At 41.7% G+C, this 15,777-nt stretch overlaps 1 protein-coding gene across 5 annotated transcripts in view; it reads left to right on the top strand.

The window, feature by feature from the left end:
* ssbp2b (single stranded DNA binding protein 2b) overlaps positions 1-15,777 on the top strand; it is a 316,774-nt gene that overhangs the window by 282,146 nt on the left and 18,851 nt on the right. For all 5 annotated transcript variants that reach the window (XM_061986544.1, XM_061986545.1, XM_061986546.1 and 2 more), the window contains one exon: positions 12,107-12,196. In XM_061986544.1, the coding sequence (XP_061842528.1) occupies positions 12,107-12,196 (90 nt within the window). The remainder of the gene's footprint in view (positions 1-12,106; positions 12,197-15,777) is intronic.

Below are 15,777 nucleotides of genomic sequence, written 5' to 3'. Positions count from 1 at the left end.
TACTTAAACTGTCTGTGTTGGCAGCTACACAAACCTTTAGTAGATTGTGCCCATGGTGTGTTATCTCATTAGGTATTGCAGTGATTGCTGGGACATAACAGTGATGGGATTGGTGGAGTGTGTAGTGTGTTCTGTGCTTTCTGATTAGTTTTTACAGTGGTGTGCTGTTGTGTAATTGCACTACATTGAAATGTCGAACAAATGTTTAGTGTTCTCTACAGGGAAGCACTATGTAGAGAGGGATCAGCCTCACCTCAAGTGGTTTCTATCAACCCACCAAGTTTGTTTCAAAATGTGCACAAGACTGTTTCTGCCACCAAATGCAGTAGTAATATAGAGACAGGACTAACAAGACCATCAGTAGAATATAGAAGCACGTTTAGGGTAGCAAAGTATCGTCGCAGGGTTGGTGCCTTAAAACTACTGCTTTTGTGCTACTTATATATCTCCTGTGATTGACTGGCAACTGGTCCAGAGCGCAGCCCGCCTCTTGCCCACATAGGATAGGATAAGGGCATGTTGAGACATAGGTAATGAAGATATACTGTAAATGGTAAATGGTAAACGGGTTATACTTGTATAGCACTTTTCTACCTTTAAAGTACTCAAAGCGCTTTGACACTATTTTCACTTTCACCCATTCACACACACATTCACACACTGATGGCCGGAGCTGCCATGCAAGGCCCTAACCACGACCCATCAGGAGCAAGGGTGAAGTGTCTTGCTCAAGGACACAACGGACGTGACTAGGTTAGTAGAACCTTGGACTTAGACTTAGACTTAGACAAACTTTAATGATCCACAAGGGAAATTGTTCAACACAGTAGCTCAGTTACAATGATGGAAAGTGTAAGGATGGAAAGGACAATGCAGGTATAAATAGACTAAGATAGCGACAAAAAATCTATCATATATATACGAATATATACATAATGTGTAGAGAATAACCTGGGGATCGAACCAGGAACCGTCAGGTTGCTGTCATGGCCACTCTCCCAATAGCGCCACGCCGTATTTGTGTTTTATAATGATTTGACGAATGGTTAGAGATGGTTTAGCAGTCGTATTTTCTTGACTCATCTTGAAATATTGCATTCTTGCCCCAAGAATTACACAAAGAACATTTACCAAAATTGTATTATTATTATTTTTTTATTTATTTTTTTTGACAGGGACAGTACAATTAAACATTGCTACTCATAGGTAACATATGTCAAAGTACATAAGACTTCTAGCCAAAGGCTAATTTGCAACCCTCGTTTCTGGTTAGGCTTTTAAAAAAAAGTTGAGAAAAGTGAAAAACTAGAGATGTCCGATAATATCGGCCGATAAATTCGGAGGTCTTAAGGTTGGCAAGTATCAATCAATCAATGTTTATTTATATAGCCCTAAATCACAAGTGTCTCAAAGGGCTGCACAAGCCACAACGGCATCCTCTGTACAGAGCCCACATAAGGGCAAGGAAAAACTCACCCCAGTGGGACGTCGATGTGAATGACTATGAGAAATCTTGGAGAGGACCGCATATGTGGGTTGTTGGGGGGGCTCTGGGAATCACTAATAAGTATGCTCTATTATACTCTGGACTGAAGCTGTGTGCCTTCATTGTTTTTGTAGCTGTTGTTTCTGAGGCATGTATAAAAAAAATACAAAATAATGCACTTTGTGAAAGTCAAAGTATAGTGTTTCCCATAGTTGTAGTGGGTAGTAGGATTATCTCATGGAGAGCATGTCCCAAATTCCAAGCTGCTGTTTTGAGGCATGTTAAAAAAAATAATGCACTTTGTGACTTCAATAATAAATATGGCAGTGCCATGTTGGCACTTTTTTCCATAACTTGAGTTGAAGTTGTTCTCTTATTTTAGAGAACCTTGTTTTTGATTGATTGATTGATTGATTGATTGATTGATTGATTGAAACGTGTATTAGTAGATTGCACAGTACAGTACATATTCCGTACAATTGACCACTAAATGGTAACACCCGAATAAGTTTTTCAACTTGTTTAATCAATTCATGGTAAAGTTACATTGTTTAATGCATCCAGTGGGGCATCACAACAAAATTAGGCATAATAATGTGTTAATTCCACGACTGTATATATCGGTATCGGTTGATATCGGAATCGGTAATTAAGAGTTGGACAATATCGGAATATCGGTTATCGGCAAAAAAAGCCATTATCGGACATCTCCATGAAAAACACATACAAAAAGATTAAGATAAGTACAAAATAAAAATACATTAACAATAAATGGCCCCATTTGTCCATTACTACACCCAGTTCTAGTGCTCACACTTCTGATTTTCCTTAAGCCACTTTTTCAGTTTTGTGGAGAAAAGTTTAATGTCCAACTGTGACTTTAACTCCAGTGGCAAAGAGTTCCACAGATGTGAGGCCTTCACTGAGAACGCAGACTGACCCAGAGTCGTCCTTTTCACTCTACAGCTCCCACGTATGCACACCTCCACTACTGTATCTTTGTATCTCTTTATTGGTATTGATTGAGAAAATCAAAGACTCGTATTGACCTGAATGTAGGACAGTCTCTCTCTTTCAGGACCATTTACAAGACAGTCATCTTACAGTAAAATATTACCACATATTATATACAATATGGCATGTTATGCAACTTTACCTTTAAGGGGGTCACACATAACATGTAATGGCATACTTGCCAACCTTGAGACCTCCGAATTCTGGAGATTGGGGTGTGGGGGTGGGCGGGGGTGTGGGGGGGCTGGGGGGGGGGGGGCTGGGGGTTAAGGGGGAGGAGTATATGTATAGCTAGAATTCACTCAAATTAAAGTATTTCTTATATTTATATATATATATATATATATATATATATATGGTACAATAAACAGTAATGAAAACACAGTTGTTCTACTAACTGTACTGTACTTGCTGCTTACTTAAAAAAAAAAAACACTTACCTTTCACTATTTGAGTAGCCTTTGTTCTGCAATTTGAGTACTGGCAAGCGATCTCTGAATCCGGGAAACATATCCTTCACGGATATGTTGAAAACATCCGCAAATGAGAACGGAATGTTGCTTGCAAGGTGCCCCATAATACTGCGTTGCCGCCGCCTTGTGCTTCTCTGACCGTTCATGAGTTGACTATATCCATTCGGCCACCGTGTTATGGGTTATAGATAAACCTATGGATAACGGAGACATATATAATAGTCTCCTTTTCAGGTGAGAGGACGCTAAAGGCAGTGCCTTTAAGGCACACCCCCAATATTGTTTGTCCGGCTGGAAATTTTGGATATTACAACTTGCCGTAGTTTTGAAGCAATGCATGATGGGAATCCGGATGTTGTGTGTCAGTGTATTAACATGCCGGCTGGAATAAACACACGCCGAAAAATAACTCCGTGCCTGCTTACTTTATGGCTTATAGATAAACCTATGGATAACGGAGACATATATAATAGTCTCTTTTTCAGGTGAGAGACAACGCTAAAGGCAGTACCTTTAACACACGCCCCCAATATAGTTGTCCGGCTGGAAATTGGGAGATTTTGGGGAGAATGGTTGTCCCGGGAGATTTTTGGGAGTGGCACTGAAATTCGGTAGTCTCCCGGAAAATTCGGGAGGGTTGGCAAGTATGTGTAATGGTGGTGCTTTGGCCCAAGTTTTGCATTGATTTGCAAGATGGTCTTTTTTACAGACCATTTTCAAGCCGCTTTCTGACTGTCTCTTCAGACTGTGCCGTTTCTTATTTACTTGACGAAGCCCTCCTCCAGGCCGAGCCCACTTTGACTGCGTCTCCACCCCGCCAGCCATGTTGTCGTTTTTAGAGCTGCCATACGGAGTCTACTGACGGAAATAGGTTAGAACTATACGCTACTTTCTTATTAGAAATGGCAAAAGCGGGGGAGGTTAGCACACATGTGCATGTACGAGCCAGTCTGTCCCACAACAAGAGGATAGAGAAAACGGAGAAACTTACTGACTACAGCTTTAGACTGCAACTGGATGAAGCAGGAAGCGAGATATCTGCTGACGTAACTAAGGTAAAATACGTCGCTGAAGTCTCGAAATCCCAACAGCTCGTTTGGAAAGAGGCAACGGTGTTTTATTCATATCTCCACCATGCCTCTATGGTTTTGATTCAAATGTTCAAGCGTTATAGGGATCCCAAATACACAAACACAGGTGCCAACAGGTAAGAAACGTTGGTTGTGCATAAAATGACCCCTATTGGCCAGTAGGCAATTATTATTAGCCTTTATTTAACCAGGTAAAATCCCATTGAGATCAAAGATCTCTTTTCCAAGGGAGACCTGGCCAAGAGGGCAGCAGCAAGGTTACATTAAAAACAGTAAACAAATACATAAAACATTACATTTACAACATTAAAACTTGCTCACGTGACACATGTGCATACAGACAAGGTAGACTGGAATCCTTTCACAGAAGATTTAAACTCATTCAACGTAACTAGGGTTTGAAGTTTAATGTTCGATTGTAGGTTATTCCAAGCCTTCGGTGCTGAAAACCTAAATGCTTTCTTGCCCAGTTCAGTTCTTACTTTGGGGACGACAAATTGCAGAACATTCATTGAACGAAGATTCAATGCACGATAGCAGGCTTAGTTTGATTGTGTTTTTACTCAGAGCCATGTATTGACGGGGTCAAATTATCGTACATTTATGGGATTTTTTAAATGCTCTAGGGCAGTAGTTCTCAACCTTTTTTCAGTGATGTACCCCCTGTGAAAATTTTTTAAATTCAAGTACCCCCTAATCAGAGCAAGGCATTTTTGGTTGAAAAAAAGAGATAAAGAAGTAAAAAAAAAGATATACAAATAACTAAAAACTTGTTGAAAAATTATTATAAATAAAGATTTCTACACATAGAAGTAATCATCAACTTAAAGTGCCCTCTTTGGGGATTGTAATAGAGATCCATCTGCATTCATGAACTTAATTCTAAACATTTCTTCACACAAAAAAGAAATCTTTAACATCAATATTTATGGAACATGTCCACATGTCTCAGCTGCATTACTGCTACGCTTTAACCAAGCCTCCATTGTTTTCTACATCGATAGTTGATTGACAGTTGGTGCCGTGTGGCACCGCCAGGTAGGGCAAACCATCATGGCATGGGGGAAACTCTGGGTTTATGGTAATGAATGGAATAGCCTACTTGAATAATGTTCAGTTTATGATCTTACATTCATATTTTGTTGAAGTATTATTCAATAAATATATTTATAAGGGATTTTTGAATTGTTGCTATTTTTAGAATATTTTTTTAAATTCTTACGTACCCCTTGGCATACCTTCAAGTACCCCCAGGGGTACGCGTACCCCCATTTGAGAACCACTGCTCTAGGGCAGGGGTCGGCAACTTTCACCATACAAAGAGCCATTTGAGCCCATTTCCCACCAAATAAACCCACCGAGAGCCGCAAACTCTGTGTGATCCCTAAAATGACTATAACACCACTTATAGTTTCACTACACTTATGAAATAGCATTTATGAAATGAAACGCAGCAGCAGTTCCGAAACTGCTCTTTTTCGGTCATCTCCAGCTGGGTATATTTTCGCAAATGCTGTGTGTTTGTTCTGGAAATGTCTTCAACATTTGATTTTTGTTGTTGTTTGCTATTTTCTCCCCACATATTAAACACACACGTGAACCAACTTCGTCAACATACGTTTGTGACATACGTTTTGATCGACAAAATATCAAAATATGTTTTATTTTTATATTACAGAATCATAGAACTCTCCTAAATAACAACTAAATAAAATAAATGGGTTGTACTTGTATAGCGCTTTTCTACCTTCAAGGTACTCAAAGCGCTTTGACACTACTTCCACATTTACCCATTCACACACACATTCACACACTGATGGAGGGAGCTGCCATGCAAGGCGCTAACCAGCACCCATCAGGAGCAAGGGTGAAGTGTCTTGCTCAGGACACAACGGACATGACGAGGTTGGTACTAGGTGGGGATTGAACCAGGGACCCTCGGGTCGCGCACGGCCATTCTTCCACTGCGCCACGCCGTCCCAAAATAGTATGAATTAAAATTAAATAGCCAAGGCTGCCCTTTGTCACCGATTCTGTTCATAACTTTTATGGACAGAATTTCTAGGCACAGTCAAGGCGTTGAGGGGATCCGGTTTGGTGGCTGCAGGATTAGGACTCTGCTTTTTGCAGATGATGTGGTCCTGATGGCTTCATCTGGCCAGAATCTTCAGCTCTCGCTGGATCGGTTCGCAGCCGAGTGTGAAGCAACTGGGATGAGAATCAGCACCTCCAAGTCCGAGTCCATGGTTCTCGCCCGGAAAAGGGTGGAGTGCCATCTCCGGGTTGCGGAGGAGACCCTGCCCCAAGTGGAGGAGTTCAAGTACCTCGGAGTACTTCAGTAATGCGGACGCTGTATCGATCCGTTGAGGTGAAGAAGGAGCTGAGCCGGAAGGCAAAGCTCTCAATTTACAGGTCGATCTACGTTCCCATCCTCACCTATGGTCATGAGCTTTGGGTTATGACCGAAAGTACAAGATCACAGGTACAAGCGGCCAAAATGAGTTTCCTCCGCCGGGTGGCAGGGCTCTCCCTTAGAGATAGGGTGAGAAGCTCTGTCATCCGGGGGGAACTCAAAGTAAAGCCGCTGCTCCTCCACATCGAGAGGAGCCAGATGAGGTGGTTCGGGCATCTGGTCAGGATGCCACCCGATTGCCTCCCTAGGGAGGTGTTTAGGGCACGTCCGACCGGTAGGAGGCCACGGGGAAGACCCAGGACACGTTGGGAAGACTATGTCTCCCGGCTGGCCTGGGAATGCCTCGGGATCCCCCGGGAAGAGCTGGACGAAGTGGCTGGGGAGAGGGAAGTCTGGGCTTCCCTGCTTAGGTTGCTGCCCCCGCGACCCGACCTCGGATAAGCGGAAGAAGATGGATGGATGGATGGATGGATGGATAGCCATTATTTATTGAAATTGTGTGTCAAAGGCAAGCCAAAAGGGAGCCGCAGGTTGCAGACCTCTGACCTCACTGGCACTCATCGAGGGCAGACGCTCCCCTTTCCTCTCCCTTATCTCTCCTGCTTGCTTCTTTGTCTTGTCTTGTCTTAACTTTCTTGTTGCCTCTTTTTGCACTGCTCTCCAAATTTAAACATTGGAACTAATTAACTGGCCTCAATGAAATTGACAAGATCTTGGGTTTGGGGGAACCTGCTTGTCGTGACGGAGCGGTTGTTGCTGGACACACCACGGACTCTTGGGAGAAGGAGTGCCACGTGCCTGGCGACCCTGGACGTGAAGATATCCACCTATTCGGAATTATGACAACAGGACATCTGGTGATTGGAGTAAGCGTTGCTCTGGACTGTCGGCAAATTGGAAGTCTTCAAAGTACCCCAAAGCTGCCACAAATGATTGGAGGATGCGGGAATAACTGTGGACACTCTTGTGATTTGGAGAACATCGGAATGTCTGCCCCGCAGGATGAATTTGAGGACCAGTTATAGACAAATTAGAGTGAAAAGCAAATTATATTTTCACTCGCATACTAGACATTCTAACTTGGATTGTTTCCCTGGCTTCGAGACTCTCCCGAAGGACAGTGCGGCGAAGACACAACAAACTCCCTTCTTGTTTCTCATGGACACACACCTGTTGTTGTTGACTTTAGACTGACTAGAGGCTGCACAACACCAAGGCCGCGGAACAGAGACACGCAACGGGCTTACACACACTTATGCATCCACAAAAAATATACGCCATACACACATACCCCACCCCTCATCCAACGCCCTTTGACGCGAATCCCCTAGGTGTGATGGACAGCTGGGCAGCGCTTGAAGAGCTGCAGCCTGTCAACGTAGCCCCCAATCCCTTCCTTCTGTTGCAAGTCTCGAAATGTATGTTGTAATATGTATATGTGCTTTGCTATAGAGGTTTTTTTCCCACTCCAGACTGGACCCCCTTAGGATTCCAGTCTAGATTTTTTTACTCTTCCTCCCCCAGCATTTACCTTTTTCCCATCTTTTATGGGGGGCCTTGTGGCATTCCTATTCTGTAACCCTGTACACTGTTTGTTGGTCTAATCTTTAACGGATTTGTGCTGAAAACAAAGTTGCGTTGTACTTGTGCAATGACAATAAAAACCTACCTACATACCTATAAATATATCTGTGAAAGCTGGTACCGTAGCTGATGTCACTTGTTTATACCCTAACGTACTAGAGAGTCAACAGTGCAATCCATTTTGTGTCATTTGCTGCAACAATCACCTTGCGTGCAATTCTCAACACATTGAATATTAATCCAATCTCTCGTCACCAACGTAATATTCTTACTTCTCATATGTGTTCTCCTTCTGACGCTCTTCTTTTAACTTTACTTTGTTTATGTTTAGACCCGTTTCTAAATGGGACAACGTGGTGGTTTTGCTTCAAAGATGTCGGTGCTGGTCTCTGGGGCAGGCAGACATTTTTGCTAGTTTTTGTTGTTATTCGTTTCTCTCTCTTCTTCCTTCATTTGAAGAGAAATGCTGCTTTGTCAGCAGGTCAGGTAGATATTTTTCTCCTTTAGCATCCCCCCAACACACACACACAAACAAACAAAAAGTGCACACCGCCACACACTCGCACATAATCTCTGCTTTGTCCTCATTTTCCTCTCTCTCTCCCTTTTGCTCTCTCTCTGAGCATGAAGGCAAACTCAGCAGACCTCCAGGCTGCCGGAGTGCAGATGCATTCTGGGTAATCCAAGGTGCAAGAAACATGCAATGGCGAGTGGGGGGAGGCTTCCAAAGTTCCGCTCTTGAGGCTGATCTGTTACACAACACAAGTTGACTAATTTTGTGTCTACTGTTGTCCCAAAGCTATACGTTTGCATCAGCAAAATAGACACTGTGGACATAGATGGAAGACAAAGGGAAGAGCGGCGAGTGTCATCAGCCTGCTTTTATCTCAGCTCTTTAAACCTTGCTTCTCTGTGACCTAAAAAGTCAGCCGGCGGAAACTTCAGAGAATCGGGCCCAATTTCACCGTTGCACATCGCCTTCAGTGGGGGAGTGAAGGATCAGAGAAATAGTGTGGGCGGATACTTGAAAACAGATACAAGGCACCAAGCATGTTCCTCAACTCATCAGTATTGTCGTTTTCGGACTATAGAGCGCACCTAAATATAAGCCTAGGGTTGTCCCGAAACCAATATATTGGTATCGGTACCGGTACTATTCAATACCTTTCTAAATAAAGGGGACCACAAAAAATGGCATTATTGTCTTTATTTTAACAAAAAATCTTACAGTACATTAAACATATGTTTCTTATTGCAATAAAAGATTATTTAAATTTAAAATAAACAAAAAAAGAGTGTGTGACACTAAAAAATATCGATGTAATCATAGTAGTATTGACTGGATACGCTCCTGTATTTGGTATCATTACAGTGTAGATCCACCCATGGCGTTTGTTTACATTGTAACGCCGGTTTAGCTATTGTGTAAGTGTGTTTGTGTTTATGTGTGTATATGTTTAGCATGTTTAGCTATTCCTCGTCCTGCAGGGATGATACTTGTAAGAAACTTACTTTATTAGTCACAATGGAGTTGAGGATTAGTGATTTAGAAGAAGCTAAAACACTGCCGACTGCGAATGAACGTTAGCCGCTAGCTAGCTAGCCATGACTTAAAGCACCTCTTCCTGAGGGCGTTTCACTGTTATAACTTCACCTTTATCTTTAGTTTTTAAGCCAAAATGCATCCATTCTCCCTTTTCTGTCGACAAACTGTGTCTGCTTGTACAAACCCCGTTTCCATATGAGTTGGGAAGTTGTGTTAGATGTAAAAATAAACAGAATACAATGATTTGCAAATCATTTTCAACCCATATTCAGTTGAATATGCTACAAAGACAACATATTTAATGTTCAAACTGATAAACTTTTTTTTTTTGCAAATAATCATTAATTTTAGAATTTGAAGCCAGCAACACGTGACAAAGAAGTTGGGAAAGGTGGCAATAAATACTGATAAAGTTGAGGAATGCTCATCAAACACTTATTTGGAACATCCCACAGGTGTGCAGGCTAATTGGGAACAGGTGGGTGCCATGATTGGGTATAAAACAGCTTCCCAAAAAATGCTCAGTCTTTCACAAGAAAGGATACGACAGCGGAGACACCGGACTGTTGAACAACTGAAGCTCTACATAACACAAGAATGGGAAAGAATTCCACTTTCAAAGCTTCAACAATTAGTTTCCTCAGTTCCCAATCGTTTATTGAGTGTTGTTAAAAGAAAAGGTGATGTAACAGAGTGGTGAACATGCCCTTTCCCAACTACTTTGGCACGTGTTGCAGCCATGAAATTCTAAGTTAATTATTATTTGCAAAAAAAAAAATAAAGTTTATGTGTTTGAACATCAAATATCTTGTCTTTGTAGTGCATTCAATTGAATATGGGTTGAAAAGGATTTGCAATTCATTGTATTCCGTTTATGTTTACTTCTAGGACAATTTCCCAACTCATATGGAAATGGGGTTTGTAAATACTCCGTGATTGTGCGCTGTCGAACATGCTCCTCTGCTCGTAAAACCAGCAATGTCACAACGTGACGACAACGCGCCATCATGCTCGTTAAAAAAAAGGGCCGGCATTTGATTCATTAGTATCGCGGTACTGTACTAGTACCGGTATACCGTACAACACTAGCTGCACCCATCTATTTTGGGGATTTATTTTGTACATTATTGGCCACACAAGTCCATACGTCGTAAGTGTACATACTGAAACATTAAATATTTAAACAGGCGCAAATTTAACAAAAGATTGTGCCTGGAACATGGCATACAGTAGCCTACTGTAAAAGTCATTGAGCGCCCTCTTTGTCCTTCTCTTATATCTGCGCATTTCGGGGCCCGGGACAGGCGGTGGATTCCTGTAGCGGGTCTATAGTCTTTGACTTTGGCGCTGCGCCGTCAGCATTTTGCTACGTTTTCTTCATGACGGGGGTGAGTCCAAAACGTGCTAAATGGATGAGTGAATGATTGTGTCAGCGCGTTTGATTTAATGCAGTGCCATTCAACAGGTGGGAAAAATACTGGCACGGGAATGACATCATTCTGGCCCCCGAGTTCAGTTTAAAATTTGGGGTACAAATATTTTAGCAGCAAATTCCTAAAAACACAGGAGTGCTCCTGTTGTATAGAGGAACTTGGACCACTGTAAACACACTGGCAGATCCCTGCATTGACATTTTAACCTTTCTAGCAATACTGAGGTCTAAACTTGTGATTTACCTAACTGAGGCGTTCCTCAAGGCACCACTATAAGTCCTTTCTTTTTTGGTGGTTACACATTTTTTTGTTATTTGATTTTAGTAACCAAGGTGTTGCTGTAGTGTGTTTACTTTAGCAGTCAGCAGTCATTTGTTCAACTTCTTTAGTTATACTAGTGGTGTTCCTCAAGGTACCATTATAGGTCCTCATCATTTCGACTATTGGACTGGTGGCCTGCAAATTCAGTTAAAAAAAACTTGTGAGAGAGTCTTATTTTTGCAGCAGATTCTTTAAAAAAGGGAGTGCTGTCATAGAGATGATCTTTGACTAGCTTTTTTGCAGAGTGCTCCTGTGATTATGACAAAAAGGTTAGACCAAAATCAAACAGCTGCTGTAGAGGACGCTGTTTCTCTGGAATATACAAAATAAAACTAAAATAAAACTTGGCGCCATGCCAAATACTACTATTTAACAACAACAACAATTTAATGGGTCCACTGTGACCTGTGCGGCAATTTTATTGATCTGATGTGACAAGGCTAAATTTATTGGTGCCTTGTGAATCTCGTGAACCCAGGGCGTCAAAGCGTGGGGAAAAATTAGCGGCTTATAGTTCGGAATTTACGGTACATGTTTAGGTTTTATATAAAGGTGATAGCTGACTAGGATTGATCAGTAGTAGTACAATAATGTGGCAAACTCCTGCAAAACATCAACAAATAACCAAATAAATGTGTCCAACATAGGAAAAAAGAAAACCGAACTCACTGGGACAGAGACCAGGAGATTGTTTCTTTTCCTGTCTGATGCTTCATAGGTGATATGTGTTACTCTCTTCCTTTAGAGTGCAGCGGCAGCCCCCAGCCCCGTGCTTGGGAGCCTCCCCCCAGGAGAGGGCATGCCAGTGGGTCCGGTCCCTCCAGGATTTTTCCAGGTGAGTGTACAGTGTAAACATTTAGCAGAGCCACGTGAGGGCGCCAGTTGTGCATTGATTTGCTGTCTGGATCAGTCCAACCTGGATGCTGGCATCCGACGGGCAGATCGATATCCTTCATTGGCCTTTCTCCAGTCCAAGCTTTCAGAAAGTCACTGTCGAGTTTTCCATCTCCTTTAGAAAAGCTGATGAAAAGCTTTCTGTCAATAACCGGCAAGTACACATTGTCACACAGATTTAGATGTATTTGCATTTTTGTGTGTGTTGGTTAAATCTGTGTTACTGCACACAATGACAATTAAAGGCTTAATTGTAATCCAAATAGACGTAAATTTGAGTTTGCACATATAAACTCACCTGATTTGTTCAGGGGTTCTTAACCTTTTTGACCTGGGGGTCCAACTTTTCCACTACAGAGGGGGCGGGACCCACTCAAATATTAACACTGAATTAGTCATCTTACTCTTGATTTTACACACATTCAATAATCATTTCTAACCTACTTACAGTTTAACAGGATAAACCTTGTCAAATGATATGAATGAGTTCTAACTAAGTTAATAATAAATAATAATATATATGTTCTTTAAATAAACTGTCCAGAACATTTTAGTACTAAAGAAAATACAGTTTCACTACTTTAGTTTTCATTTTTGCGCTTTAGAAACTACTCTGACTATAGCGCCAGACTTTTTTTGTTTGTTTGATACAGAGCCGTCTATAGAGAGAATAAGGCCAACTCGGTTTTAAAGTTTGTAGCAAACATGTGGCACCGTCGTCGCGTGAGGGAGGTGCATTTGATCGTTTAGAGCAGGGGTGCCCACACTTTTTCTGCAGGTGAGCTACTTTTCAATTGACCAAGTCGAGGGGATCTACCTCATTCATATATATGAATTATATCTATTTATTTATGAAAGAGACGTATTTGTTAACAAGCTAAAGGTGTTTAATGATAATACAAGCATGTTCAACACATATAGATTTCTTTCTTTCATAAAGACAAGAATATAAGTTGGTGTATTACCTGATTCTGATGACTTGCATTGATTGGAATCAGACAGTAGTGATGATAACGTCCACATTTTCAAATGGAGGAGAAAAAAGTCCTCCTTTATGTCCAATACCACATGAAACTGGTTGGTATTTGGCATCTTATTTGTCCAGCTTCCATACTCGTTTGTATACACTTTACAAGAAATACATTGGCGGCAAACTCCGTAGCTTGCTAGCTTGTGCACGCCAGCTTTCTGAGTCTCTTATTTTGGTAGCATAGGCAGGACGAAGCAGTGCTTTTATTATGAAGACAGGAACTGTGCAGTCAGTCTTTAGAGTTTTGACGGCAGGTACGGCGCGAGAGTCTGTTGAAATAAAAAGTGTTTCTCGCCTTCCTGTCGGTCATTTTTTCTTAATAATGATCTCACAGCACCCAGCGTCATCTCACAAGACCCTCGAGTGCCGTGAATGTCAATCAAGTGACGAAAGTGACGTCTTGGGGAAGATTGATGATCGCTAATTTTAGGTCTATTTTTTTAATGCCTGGCTAGCGATGGACTGACACACGTCGACCGGTAGCTTGCGATCGACGTAATGAGAGTATGGCCAGAGGATCTTCTAAATAATTGGTCAAAAGCCCTTCACGTGACTATGTGCGCCATGTTTGCTACCGACTTTGAAATCGGGTTGGCCATACTATCTCTGGTTTGATACTGTCATTAATGCCACAAGTGGTGGAAAAGTGTATTACAACTGAGTACCGATGCAGCCCATACGGACCACAGCTGAGAAACAGGTATTTTTTGGCGGCCCTCTAGGGCACGCTCGGGGCCCAATCATGGTTAAAGGGGAACATTATCACAATTTCAGAAGGGTTAAAACCATTAAAAATCAGTTCCCAGTGGCTTATTTTATTTTTTGAAGTTTTTTTCAAAATTTTACCCATCACGCAATTTCCCTAAAAAAAAGCTTCAAAGTGCCTGATTTTAACCATCGTTATAAACACCCGTCCATTTGACGTCACACAGTGATGCCAATACAAACAAACATGGCGCATAGAACAGCAAGGTATAGCGACATTAGCTCGGATTCAGACTCGGATTTCAGCGGCTTAAGCGATTCAACAGATTACACATGTATTGAAACGGATGGTTGTAGTGTGGAGGCAGGTAGCGAAAACGAAATTGAAGAAGAAACTGAAGCTATTGAGCCATATCAGTTTGAACCGTATGCAAGCGAAACTGACGAAAACGACACGACAGCCAGCGACACGGGAGAAAGCGAGGACGAATTCGGCGATCGCCTTCTAACCAACGATTGGTATGTGTTTGTTTGGCATTAAAGGAAACTAACGACTATGAACTAGGTTTACAGCATATGAAATACATTTGGCAACAACATGCACTTTGAGAGTGCAGACAGCCCAGTTTTCATCAATTAATATATTCTGTAGACATACCCTCATCCGCGCTCTTTTCCTGAAAGCTGATCTGTCCAGTCCAGTTGGAAATGCATCTGCTTTGAGTGTCGCAGGATATCCACACATTCTTGCCATCTCTGTCGTAGCATAGCTTTTGTCGGTAAAGTGTGCGGAACAAACGTCCAATTTCTTGCCACTTTCGCATCTTTGGGCCACTGGTGCAACTTGAATCCGTCCCTGTTCGTGTTGTTACACCCTCCGACAACACACCGACGAGGCATGATGTCTCCAAGGTACGGAAAACAGTCGAAAAAACGGAAAATAACAGAGCTGATTTGACTCGGTGTTTGTAATGTGTTTGAGAAAATGGCGGATTGCTTCCTGATGTGACGTCACGTTGTGACGTCATCGCTCCGAGAGCGAATAATAGAAAGGCGTTTAATTCGCCAAAATTCACCCATTTAGAGTTCGGAAATCGGTTAAAAAAAAATATGGTCTTTTTTCTGCAACATCAAGGTATATATTGACGCTTACATAGGTCTGGTGATAATGTTCCCCTTTAAGAAACACTGGATTAGTAGACTTGTTAGTTCGCCCCGATTCTTAATTCTTCATTTCATCATGGAGTCTGCAGTGGCAGAGCCTGACCACCTAAGGGATGACAGAGAAACAGCACCTCTCTCAGGTCCAACATCGGTGACCTTACAGATGCTCTTCTGAAAGAAAGGACAAAAAAATCCTGCAAACACACTTATCTTCTCAGAAGCTGTTAATGCTGCAAAAAAAAAGGCTGATTTCCATCTTGTCTTCCTTTTTTATAGGTAATGGTCAAGTCATCATACATGTTTTTTAAATCAAACTAATACCTGCACTTGTACTTCCTAAACATGTTGTATTAGTCATTCATTACTAAATATAAGTACTTTTTCTCACATCATTCTTCATAGAACTTGGTTGCCCTCTAGTGGTTGCATTGTTAGCTACGTCTCAAAACTATTTTGCAGTGCTGTTTTTACACTTGACATAGGTTCCAAAGTGGGGTGTGCCAATTATCAAAGGGGTTATGTGAATACAATTAATAAAAAAAAAAACAGTGTAATGACATCGCTGTCTGAACGTTCACTGTTAAAGCGCTCCAATGTGCCATGTAAACACAGATCTTATTGTT

The sequence above is a fragment of the Nerophis lumbriciformis genome, linkage group LG12 (genome assembly GCF_033978685.3).
Source record: "Nerophis lumbriciformis linkage group LG12, RoL_Nlum_v2.1, whole genome shotgun sequence".
Taxonomy (NCBI): Eukaryota; Metazoa; Chordata; class Actinopteri; order Syngnathiformes; family Syngnathidae; genus Nerophis; species Nerophis lumbriciformis.
Note: the sequence above shows the minus strand (reverse complement) of the source record. Positions and strands in the feature narration are given on the sequence as shown.